Source organism: Oryx dammah, unplaced genomic scaffold (genome assembly GCF_014754425.2).
Source record: "Oryx dammah isolate SB20612 unplaced genomic scaffold, SCBI_Odam_1.1 HiC_scaffold_25, whole genome shotgun sequence".
Classification (NCBI taxonomy): domain Eukaryota; kingdom Metazoa; phylum Chordata; class Mammalia; order Artiodactyla; family Bovidae; genus Oryx; species Oryx dammah.
Window position 1 is genome coordinate 87,155,922 of NW_024070209.1, and position 12,440 is coordinate 87,168,361.

The 12,440-nt window shown below is 46.7% G+C and overlaps 1 protein-coding gene across 4 annotated transcripts in view; it reads right to left on the minus strand.

Moving 5' to 3' along the window:
* ASAP2 (ArfGAP with SH3 domain, ankyrin repeat and PH domain 2) overlaps positions 1–12,440 on the minus strand; it is a 156,203-nt gene that overhangs the window by 47,704 nt on the left and 96,059 nt on the right. For 2 of the 4 annotated variants that reach the window (XM_040224953.1, XM_040224955.1), the window contains exons 7-10: positions 12,226–12,311; positions 5,856–5,931; positions 5,498–5,584; positions 4,657–4,665 (exon numbers count right to left, since the gene is read on the minus strand). In XM_040224953.1, coding sequence (XP_040080887.1) covers positions 4,657–4,665; positions 5,498–5,584; positions 5,856–5,931; positions 12,226–12,311 — 258 coding nt within the window. The remainder of the gene's footprint in view (positions 1–4,656; positions 4,666–5,497; positions 5,585–5,855; positions 5,932–12,225; positions 12,312–12,440) is intronic. The other 2 variants (XM_040224954.1, XM_040224956.1) reach the window with 1 other exon arrangement.

A 12,440-nucleotide genomic window follows, 5' to 3' on the forward strand; every position in this document is an offset into this window, starting at 1 on the left:
GAGACAACTGCTAGTCAGGACCCTAAACCTAGGAAGGCTCGAGGGAGACCACCTGTGTGAATACCTGGGACATAACAAACGTGAATGCCACCCTCCTTCTGACCCCACGCACCCCAGCAGCGGGGCCGTGGGCATCCCTCGGGGCAGACCGTCCACCCCATCAGCTGAGAATCTGGCCCATTCCACCACACCCGGCAAACTCCAGCCTTCTTGAACTAATTCCTTATTACGGCGCAAGGCAGGGGCCAAATGCATTCTTTCACTCTGGCTATCCTGTCTCAGCGTCATCTACTGAAAAGACGACTCTTTCCTCATTGGAAAGTGAAAGTCACTCAGTCGTGTCTGGCTCTTGTCTGACCCCACGAACTGTAGCCCACCAGGCTCCTCTGCCCATGGAATTCTCCAGGCAAGAGCACAGGAGTGGGTTGCCATTACCTCCTCCAGGGGATCTTCCGACCCAGGGATTGAACGCAGGTCTCCTGCACGGCAGGCAGGTTCGTGACCATCTGAGCCACCAGGAAAGCCCTTCTCATTGCACTGTCTTAACACCTTTGCTGAAAACCCACTGACCGTAAATGTGAGGGTTTCACTGATTTATGTGCCCATCTTCACGTCAGTGCCACACTGTCCTGACTTCTACAGCTTTGTGGTAAGTTCTGAAACCAGAAAGGCTGAGTCCTCCAACTTTATTCTTCTTTTTCGGGACTGCTTTGGCCATTCTGGGTCCTTCCTTTTGCATTTCTGTATGAATTTAGAATCAGCCTGCGGATTTCTGCAAATAGGCAGCTGGGATTTTATTTTGATAGGGATGGCACTGAATCTGTAGATCAATTTGGGGGCATACTGCCATCCTAAGAATAGTAAGTTTTCCAATCCATGAACATGGGCTGTCTTGCACTGACTTTTTAAACTCTGAAATATAGGTGAGATAATTCAGCAAAAAAAAATTTTTTTTAAATCTTCATCAGAGAAATCAATAATATGCACAACCATTCCACAGCTGAACTGACAACAGAGCCTGAACAAGCAGGCCCCAGACAGGAGAAACATCCTCCTTTTCCATGGGGATTCATGCCCCTAAACAACTAAGGCAAACAACTCATTCATGAGATGAGAATGGTCCCAGTTCCCACATTCTCTCAGAAGGGCAGCATACACTGGCACTAGACATTTAGAGCAAACCAGCTTTAAACATCACTGGAAATGAACGCAGTAGAGGGGAAATGGAGAAACAGTGTTCACTTATCTGAATCTCTGCTGAAGACTAAAAATAGACCTGTCAAAAGGCTACACTGTACAACCAAGAAATATGTCTATTGATCTGGGGAGGGGAAAAAAATAAAAACCCTGAACAAAGTAAGTGGTGAAACATGTGACGCACTGCTAAAAGTGTTCCTACCATGCATATTAATCAGAACCCTTCACAGGTCTTATGAACGGGATATAAAGGACGTTCTTCTTTTCAGCAGAATCAGACGCGATGCCAGAGGTCGGGGAAGCAATTACTGTTTTATTCTGCAGACAAGGTGTTTCTTGAACCAATTTTAAAGTGCAAGCAAATCTGAAGCTATAAAATTTAAAATTTGTAAGAGGAATATAATCCATCTAATATAAAACTGAACCTGCTTTAGAACTATTTCAGCACCTTCCAGGTGACTTCTATTGTGACCCAACAAAAAAAAACAGCCTTTCTTTACCTATTTATAAAACATGTGATCAAGGGAAGGAAGTAAAACTGGCCCTTTCACATAACCAACATTTCAGCTGAACGGAATGTACATCAAGGGACAAGAGCCTTTTATTCTAAGGAGATCCATCACCTAACAACACGGACAACTGGCCAGGGCGTCCACAATGCCCAGACTCTCGAAGACTCTCCAACATACCCGTGCTTCCCAGGAGGGCCAAGGATGCCCTAAGACCCGACTGAGTGAGCCTTCCCATGGAGACGGTTTGTATGTCTGAAGCACACAGCTTATGTAGGCATTTTACAGAGCTTCAGAAAGTGCTCATAAAAGTCTATCAATACCCATATACCCTCTGTCCTGTGACACCCAGACAAATTCCCAGATCCCAGGCACCAACCAAGATTTTCAGTTTTGTGTGGCCTTATGAAGGGTTAGCCACTGGAGCCTGCAGAGATAGAAACCACCCAGATGAACAGTAGACTCCGTATCTGCAATCTTCAGGAGTGGGGTAGGGACATGACCTGTGCATAGTCGCTCAGGCGTGTCTGACTCTTTGCAACTCATGGACTGTGGCCCGCCAGGCTCCTCTGTCCATGGGACTTTTCAGGCAAGAACACTGGAGTGGGTTGCCACTTCCTACTCCAGGGGATCTTCCTGACCCAGGAATCAATCCCACACATCATGAGTCTCCTGTGCTGGCAGGCAGATTCTTTACCACCGCACCACCTGGGAAGGCCTTGGGAGAAGGAGGATGCTGCATATTATTTTACACACACACCCACCCGAGAAGTATCAGGGGGAGAGAAACACACACACCCCTAAGAAATATCCCTGAACTCCCTAGGAATCTAGAACATCACAAACACTTTTACGTTTTATCCATCTGCCTCTCAGAAAGTCTATGTTCAGACAACTGTCATGATGAGCAGATTGGAGGCTTCAAGTCTCTCTGCCAAGGGAGGGGTGTGATGTCCACCTGCACCCATCTTCCCCAGGCAGGTCTCTGGACACAGGGTGGACACACCGGGGTGGGGCTCTGCTAAGTGAACACTAAGCTGTGGTCTGCGAACATCTCTTACCACCTGTTGCCCGTTAGCAGCACTTGTTTTTGGCCATTGCCACGCAGCTTGTGGGATGTTAGTTCCCCAACGAGGGCTTGAACCTGAGCTCTGGCAGTGAAAGCGCCGAGTCCTAACCACTGGACCGCCAGAGAATTCCCACTGAGTAGCTTCTTAAAAGATACTATCTGACAGAGATATTATTAAAGTCACATAATACAGCTGGAAAAAGAAGAGCCCTGCAGTGGAAGAGACCAGGACTCAAACCTGAGTTCACTCCAGCAAGTGCATTTCTCAGACTCAAGTTGTAAATGTGGGCTAACACTACCTCCCCTGCCATGCTGTTGTAAGGCCTGATTACTAGTCACACTTAATAAGTGCCTGGAAAATCCTGAGAAGTAAAGCAGGCAGGAAATGCCACAGAGGACATACAGGGTAAGTCCTACCAGCCAACAATGCAGCTTCTTTCGGGCATGTTACCTAATTTTTATGAACTATAATCATGGAGATTGAGAATTTTTAAAACACTGAATAAAATCCATCAACACCTTCATTTTTCTATGTCACAGAAGAGAATCCAAAAAGAAGCAATGAGAACTAAACAACAGGAGTACCCAAATGTTCAATTCTTGTAACTGCAGGGACCTCAATTACAAAAATCATTTAAAAATAGATCAAATTTAACTTATACTTTTTTTTTCTTTTACTACTTGCAGTGTATTCACAGAATGTCCAGCTGATGAAATATCATCATCAAAAAGCAACACAGGGTGTGAGACACAGAAAAGACAACACATTCACAGCCAGTGGATGGGTAGGTTCCATCTCTGGGTGTAAAGCCAGAGAAGCCGGTCAAGAAGGTCCACCTGACCCCTGTGTGCATCTGGGGCAGACAGGCTGGTCAACAAAAAACCAGAAAAACAACAAGCCATTAAAGACTTCTGGTCTATGCTGGTAAGTTTGTTACACTTTTCTGCAAAGCTATAAATAACCTCCTCTTCCCAGGCAGCCAAAGCAAACACAGGCCTCCCTCTCTGTGCCCAGAAGGCTACTGAACCCCAGCACCTGCTCTCCGCAATTTTAAACCTGGGTTTTGCTTCACAGGTCTGACCCTTCTTCAGGGATCCTCCTTGAGTTCTCTGGGGCTGGTGGTTCCTACATCAATGCCATCTCCTCTGGTTACAATCAGGCCACTGTAGTCTCCATACTCCAAGCTCTTTTTTCCCCCCTCTTTTTGCTGTTTATATTCCATGTTTGGGAATATCAGGACCTAGATTTCTCTAGCCCGGGAGGAAGTCACCAGGCTGTGAGAAATTTCCAGCACTACATCCGACCTCAATCTGCCAACCTTTCACTCAGCTGACGCATGTTTACCAAGAGCCTACGGAAGGAGCAATATGGTGAGATGACATGATGGCCGGCAAGGCACAGAAGGCTGGGAGGCCTCCTCTGCCCGCTCGAGGTTCAGCTGGAGAAAAAAGCATTTGTACACTTGAGGACACGGCCAACAAGCCCCCAAATATATATGCTGTCATTTTTTTTAAAAGTCACTCAAACAGAATGTGCAATACAGATCACTGGGGCTGGGAGGAACAGAGGCAGGCACCGAGGTGCTTCAGAAGACAGGCAGAACTCAGTGATGCAATGGAAGGGGAGGGGGCCAGTGGTTTCACCTTCACAAAGGAGTGACCTCCCCCAAAGGCTAAACTGGAAATTTGGAAAACTTCCATTTCACTAACAGTTATGCATTCAAATTCTTTGGTCTTTAATAAAACCCACAGCTCTTGGAAGAGGAAGCACAAAAATAAAAATTGCTACTAGACATTTCACGGAAGAAATATTTATTTTTTGAAGTTCATAAAGAAAGCATGCAAAGTTCTACGATTTTTTAAAAATACTGAACTACTTACTCTCCTAGACTTCGGTCACAAAAGGTAAATGCATTCGGGAGAAAAACAACAATATTCAGTTATAGTACAAGAACTTCAAACAAAATAGAGCATACCAAAATGCTAGCAGTGAACTTTACACTCTGCTAAGTCTTTTAATAGATGACTCATTTCACTGACAATTGAAATTCACTTAATTTCATTGACAAGGATGTGGGTTTGCATTAAATTTCACATTGTAATATCTGCATTGTAGCAAACATGTGAAATCACCTTAAAATGTACCTTTTAATGGTTTTTCTACTAAGCTCCCCACATACAAATGATCACTGCAAATGTGTTAGTACACAGAGAAGGAATAATTATATGAAAGAGATGATGTAAGAAACTAAGGTTTTTACCCATCAGAAAGCAGAAAATCGAGCTCCTCCCATTTTATGGAACATCATCTCCGGGCTTGAAGACTCAGATGGTCACCAGTCACCTGCTGGTGCCACAAGGGCAGGGCCCATGGACATCAGGGCAGAGGAACCACCGAGCCCCGGGGAGCAAATCAACCGTAATTGATATAAACGACGAGGGTCTATGTGAAGAGACGGTAAGGCAGACGGAGCAGCAACTGTTGAAATGCTCCCATTAAGGCAAGGCTTATGGTAATGGTTCCTCACAAAATAAGCATATTTTAAAAGATGGTTTTATAAAACCAACTCAAAGAACAAACTACATATTTTCATGCTGTCCAATACAACCCCGGAGTGATGGAGCACTCAGAGACCTGGATCTCACCTCTTCAGTCCTAGAGCCCCCGAGACTAAGGGATGAAAGGATAATACAGCGATTTTTCAAACTTAAATCCCCTCACCTCTTTCTGTTCAACCTGTAATGCTGATTTCAGTATATCTCGGAGCTGTATCAACTGCCTTCTCTCTTCGTCCTGGGCCTGTTTGATCTTTAAAAAACATAACAAAGCAGAGAAAGTATGGCTGAGGTGCAGCAAGATGGTGAAGCTCATGGTCATTTCTCAACAACTGCAACCTTCCCCCCAAAACCAAGACGGAGGATAGAGTGGCAACCCCGTTCCCCACGCTCTGTGGGGGCGCTCCAGGGCAGTCACGTTCTGGGCAGTGCGGCATACAAACACGAGATCACACGGGAGCAATGTTCAAATCCAAGTGCGTAGTGCATACTTTCAACACTCACATGGGAGGGAAGATACTTACTGTGTGAAGATCTGTGGAAAGTGTTTCAATGGAAGGTTTGAGGCTTTCAACTGCTTTCAGTCCATCCTGGAAAAAACTAGGAGGAAAAAAGAGCTTAGGCTGTGTTTCATAAAAGAGAAAACAATTTTGTTAGATGGAGAAAAAAGACTTCTATAAAGGAAATGGCTGAGATCATGATATAATTCCTGGGGGGAAAAGACTAGGAACCAAACCTTAAAACATCAGGCAAACCACAAACAAAGTGATGTTCAAAACTATGAGCAATGAATTGAGAAGGAACCGCTATAAGCCTAGTGTCTGTGATTTTTCCTGGAAGATTCATATGGTCACCAGTTACTTGCTGATGCCACACAGCCAGAGTCTGTGGACACCAGGGTAGGGGACCCACAGAGCCCAAGCAAGAGAAACAACCATCTGAATAACGAGAGTCTATGTGACTAGGCGCTAAGAGCTACTTACCCAGCGACGAACAGAGCAGAAAAGGTTGAAATGCTACCGTTTCATATAAAATGAACCCTAAATTCTCAGTTTACAGTGGGAAAATAGGACTCTCCTGACAAATTGCAGCAGAGGCTTGGGTTCAGAAGTAGAAGAGTCTGAGGCCAGAGAAGCACAAGGTGAATGTCAGAATAAGACACTAAATTAGGCTCCTTAACAGGCCACAGCTAAGTGGAAAAGACAAAGGACGAAGATAAAAAGCAAGCTGGCTTAATGCCCACAGATGGCCCTGTGTGCAGAGCAGGGAGACGTGGTTGGAGAACTTGAGATCGAATATAAGAAGGAACATGTTTAATGCTCAGAACCCAGGGCTCATAAAGTCACTTATAATAAGTGATTCAGGAAGGAGAATGGAGGCTGGATGATTTTTTTCTGCAGCTCGGCCTCTGAGCCCACTTGAGGGGAAGCAGAGGCTTCCAGGAGCTTAGGCGAGGGTTCAAACCCTGTAACAAGGCCTAAAGTGCCCACCTCCAAGCTTCAGTCCACCCTCTTTGCCCCTTTATTCACTTCTCCCTACGCCTCCATGGCCACCCAGTCATCTCTACCTCAGGCCCTTTGCACAGACTGTTCTTTCCTCTGAGGAGGCCCTGCAGTCTGCCTTCTGGTTCACCTGTTGCTTCTCACTCACTCTCCAAGTTTTCAGCTCAATACGGCCTCATCAGCAAGGTGTGCCACACTGCCCTCCCTTCAAAGAGGTCTCCTCACCAGATTCTCTCAGAGATCCTGTCTCTGGCTTCAAAACACTTGCCACAACTGCCGTTATGTGTTCACTGGGGTAACAGTTTAAAATACAGTTCCCCCATCAGAAGTTCTGGGAGAGTGAGGACACAGTACCCGCAAAGCCTGACTCATCTCAAGCGCACGATACTTGCTGAAGGAAGAAACTGATGAAGGAAGGAAGGCGTCTCTAATTTCTGCCGGTTTACTGGGTGCCAAGGAGACTATCTTCAGAAAGTGACCTGGGGTTCACACGTTTCTTTCTTTTAAACTCAGCAACAGTCCTGTGGGAATTTCCCATATCAAGTTTGCAATTAATAGGAAGGGTTGTAAAAACAATTCTGCATGACACTTAATACAATAACTCCAAGGAGGGAGGAGAAAGGAAGGAAGGGAAAAACATACACACAGCATGCGGGTCACGAACCATTATGAGCTGGTTATTAGGAAAGAGGCTGGGCTATCAGCATTTCTTACTTTAATCTTTAGATATTTGCGTAATTTCATTTTATATTCTCATTCCTGTATTTTGCCTAACTCATTTTTTTTTCCCCCTAAATATAGAACATGCTTCTGGTAGAGCAATTGTGTCTGGGGTATAATGACTTTTCCACGTGTCTGTTTCCACTGCCAGGGCAGAAATGCCATGTCTTGCACATCCCTGTGTTTCCACTCTGAGCACAATGCCCGACCCGGAGCAGCAATTTTAAATTGAAAAGGAAACTGAGAAGCACAAACACAGGAACGAGAGGGCAAACGTCTCCCTCTTGTCGTGAACTCATTTGGTTCTGATGTTTTGTCTGAGTTCTATTTTTTTCTGGTATAACTATTTCACTAATCAAATTCTTGTCAAATAGGTGAAGGCAAGAGGTGATGGTTGGGGGTGGGGGGCGGGGAGGGAGAGAAGGAGGCAGAGAGGGAAGGGAAGTTGAACACACGCTAGTTTAGGGAGGGGGAGAAACATCACAGGGGATTGGCCCAGAAGGGTTCCTGCTCCCGGCGTAGGGCAGCAGGTGCTTGGCCCTGGAACCTCCGAGCCTGGCAACGGTCCCCATGTGCAGTGGAGTCAGGTGCCCAGAGAAGTGTTTCTCATCACAGACACTGTCTGCATTGCGACACTGGGCCCTGTGCTTGCAATAATGATCCAGACTTAGATTTCATCATTGTGGAAAGCCTTGCCAATGTTGACCATCTACCTGGAAAGCTCTTCCCCCTGATTTTCAAAACTCCTATCTTCTGTGCACCAATCCTTATTGAGGCATGTGTGTCGAGTCTATCCTCTCTGCCCTTAGGGGGAACGCTTCAAAACAAGGGGCCTCTTTACCAACTGCTGTCACTTCAAGCCTAAGTACAAACTCCCTGGCTTTCCCAGGCTTCAACAGTATCATCCATACTACCAAATACCAAATTTTGCTCTTTATCTAATGTTTTCTAGCCTACCTGATCAAATTCTCCAGGCTTTATAATACCCCCACTGAAATTCAACCATCATGTGCCCAACAAGCAGGGGGGCCTCCCCATCCTAAGCCTTCCCACCAGCACCCCTCACGGCTGGTGGCCTCTGGCCCTCTCTCTTCTGGAGGGAACTTCTTCTGGGCACCGGAGCGGGTCTTATTCCATCTGCAACACCAAGGACCTCAGCCGCCACTGGTCACAGAGGTTCCCAGCAGGTACAAAGAACGAGTCACTGCAGCGCTCATCACCACTGTCTGGAACGTCACTGTTTTTGTTTGTTTTAAAGACTGCCTAGTTTTAGATTCCAATAGAGGACAGGAGCCTCAGTCTTCAGCAGCAAAGGCTAAGCTAGTAAGACACTGTCCAGGCTCTTCTAGGAACTGGAGATGCGACTTCATTCCTTATATGATATAAAAGGCATAGATCATAAGTTTATAAGACGATCACCTTCCTAGGTGGCTCAGTGGCAAAGCATCTGCCTGCAAATGCAGGAGAACAGAGTCTGACCCCTGGGTTGGGAAGATTCCCTGGAGGAGGAAATGGCAACCCACTCCAGTATTCTTGCCCAGATAATCCCATGGACAGAGGAGCCTGGTGGGCTACAGTCCATGGGGTCGCAAAGAGTTGGACACATCTGAGCAACTGAAGATGAAGAAGAAGATACTCTTCAAGGCTTCTGGAGAGAGCAAAAAGGAAGAACAGTAAAGTCTGTCTAAGCAGTTCTCAGGAAGCACACACAAGTATGCTTCCAGGGAATCCAGGCTTCACCACAAGGCCTCTGGGTACCTGCAGAGACCAGCAGCCCCCGCTGAGCAGGCTGCCTCTGCCCTGGGGTCACCACGTTTGCCAGGCTGGGCCGTGCTCCTGTGAGACGTGGAGACGGAGAATGTGAAACGGGGACACTTGGGAACTGGCCAGCAGATAAACATGTGTGTGGCCACAGGCTCCTTCATCCAATGGTTCAATCACTCAAGCTCCACATTTTATGCCCTCCAAATATGCATTTGAAAAGTCAAAGCTTCTCAAATGATTTGAAGAGCATGCCGTATATACATGTGTGTACACACATACCCACACACCCACACAAGCTCCATCCAAAAAGGAAGTTATGGAAGATTCATCATTTTTAAAAGTTACTGAGCTCATGCCCATAAAAGGCCAACTCGTTCACTTTTCCACAAGTGGTCTGTTGCTAACCAACTGATTAGTTTGGGCAAAATAAGGGGAAAAAAATAAAAGGAAACCCCAGAATAACTTCTTCAAAAATAAAATATCAGCAAGGAAGCGACCCACTTCCTAAATGGCCTCATATAAGGTTACAAGGAGAAGACTGAAGAAGTAATTTGTATGATCATCACATAGCATTTTGAGTTTCTGTAAAATAATTCATCTCAAAAATTCTACAAATTGAGGGTCTTCCTGTTTTCTGAGCTCCATGCCAGGAGCTCTTCTTTTAACCCAGGATGAACCACACCACACATCTCCCTATGCTGCTGGGCCTCGACTTCGGAAACAGCATGGCCAGAGGTGTGTTAAGAATTCCAAAGCCCAGCTCTACCCAATTCAGGGCAATTCACCACTGCAAACCTGGCCAGGGAAACGCACCGTGGCCAAAGGTGAAAAAATAAATGTCACGGAGGACACATCTGCAGAGGATACAGCTGGGCGGGAGACACGACCCATGAAAAGTGCCATCGCGGGCACGTGCAGGCAGCACCATGGTAACAAGAGGGAAGAGCCATGGGCAGGTGGGGCAGGCGGACGTCCTCACAGCGGCAGCTACACCTGAGCCGGGTCTCACGGGACCAGAGGCTGGGGGAAGGCACAGAAGGAACAGAACTGCGTTCCAGGCAAAGGGGACAGCAGGGCAAAGGATGTCAGCGTGAGGCACGGCCCGTTAAGGGAAAGGCATGTGGACACATGTAGGAACAACACCCTCGAGAGATTTCCACGCCACTCACACATCCCCAGGCCCAGGCAGCCCGGGCTCCAGCCCCCCTCGGACACGACCCCTGCACCTGAGTGGTCGCACAGCCATCCCATCCCATCTGGTCCTTCTCGGCACCCAGAGCAACCCTGTGAAAGCAGAAATGGATGGGGAGACGCCTCCCTGACATTCCCAATCAACTCCATTCTCCTCTCATCCTGCAGCAGCTTCCTCAAGGTCACAGCCGCTTCCGGAGACTGTCACACCCCTGCTGGCTGGCTAGCTGCTAGGCCCCATCCCACCGGTAAGTCCACACAGGTAGGAGCTCGGTTTCCTTCTTGCTGTATCATCTGGACCTTCTGTATCACTCTATGTCCTCCTGCACGCAGGAGGAGCTCACCCAACACTTGCTGAACGAATCCTCTGCTTGAAACTTTGCGCGCCTCCCCATACGTGTGGGACAGAATCTAATGCTGTGAACAAGACGCCAGGCTGTGCCTGCCTCCAGCTTTCCCATGCAGCTTCACTTCACTCACAAGGCTTCAGGCGGGCTGGCCTCCCTCCTGCCTCGAGACCCTGACCCTGCCTGGTAGGGTCTTCCCCTGCTCTCCACCTGCCGGTTCCTCCATGTCCTTCAGACCCCAGAATCCACATCCCTGGGAGAGACCTGCAGGTAACTCAAGAATCTGAACACCTCCTGTGGGCCAGGCGCTGTGCTCTGCCAGCTGGAAACCACAGCAAGGATGAAACAGAAGAAATCTCTGCTTTCCGTCTCAATCTAAATTAGGTCCTTCTGTTTTATTCTCTCTCAGACTCTGGTACTTCAGAACACTTTGCGAAGTGTCCGATTATATGTGGGTTTGCCTGCGTCTTGCTCCAGCAGGCGCTGTGCCCGGGACGTACACCACCCTGTCTCCAGCATCTCAGGGGGCTCCCAAAACACAGCACACACCCAACAGCAGCAGTGAATGAGCCTGCAGCCTGTTCACGTCAACGGTGAGATGCAGGCTGAGGAACGGGAAAGACAATGAGGCCAAGAGATGAGGCCCCAGGAGTGGAAGGCTGACAGACACAGTGAAGATGAGCACGTGAGCAGTCCCCTGAACCTGAACGTTTCTCCCTCTCTCCCCAGACAGCCGCCTTTGCTTAGCACATCATCTGCTTTATAGATCAGTAATACATGGAAGTATTCTCCTAATTTAAGACTCTGCATTAACACCATCTCACTTCTCTTTCAACAAAAAGGACATCCAAGAATCAAACTAGTTTGGCGCTTTACCAAAAAAAAAAGTATATTTGATAAAGTAATGTAGATTTTTATATTATTTTTTAGTTTTTGAGATATAATTCTCAAACTGTAAAATTCAACCTTTTAAAACATCGATTCAGTGGGGTTTAGTATATTTATTCACAAAGTTGAGAAATCATCAGCCCTGTCTAATTCCAGAATATTTTCATTACCCCCCAAAAAAACCCCGGGCCCCCTAGAGTCGTTCCCCTCCCCCGCTCCCCTCAAGCCCGTTCCCGATCTTTCAAGTGGACTCATTCAGTCTGTGGTCTTCTGTTTCCAGCTTCTTTCACTTTATGTGTTTTGAAGGTTTGTCTGTGTTGCAGCATGCCTCACTGTTTCACTCTTTTTACTTATTTTACTAGTATATTTTTAAATACGTGCATACTTTCCTCAGCATACTACCACGGATCTCCAAGAAGCTGCCGTAAAGAGAGGAACATCTGAAATACTATGATAATGAAGGAAAAGAACCAAGAACTTACTTGCATTGAGCGTGAAAATACTTGATCAGATTCTGAAGTAAATCCACTCCCTTTTTAATCTTAATTTCATTGACCTTCAGCAGATACTGTTTAAAAAAAAAAAAAAAAACACAGGAAATGTCATAGAAACAGTATATGAGCTGAACATGAACTTCTGAGGGCAGGTTACCTCCCTGCCTTCTCTAACATCCTATATTATGGGTAAGGCTCATGAT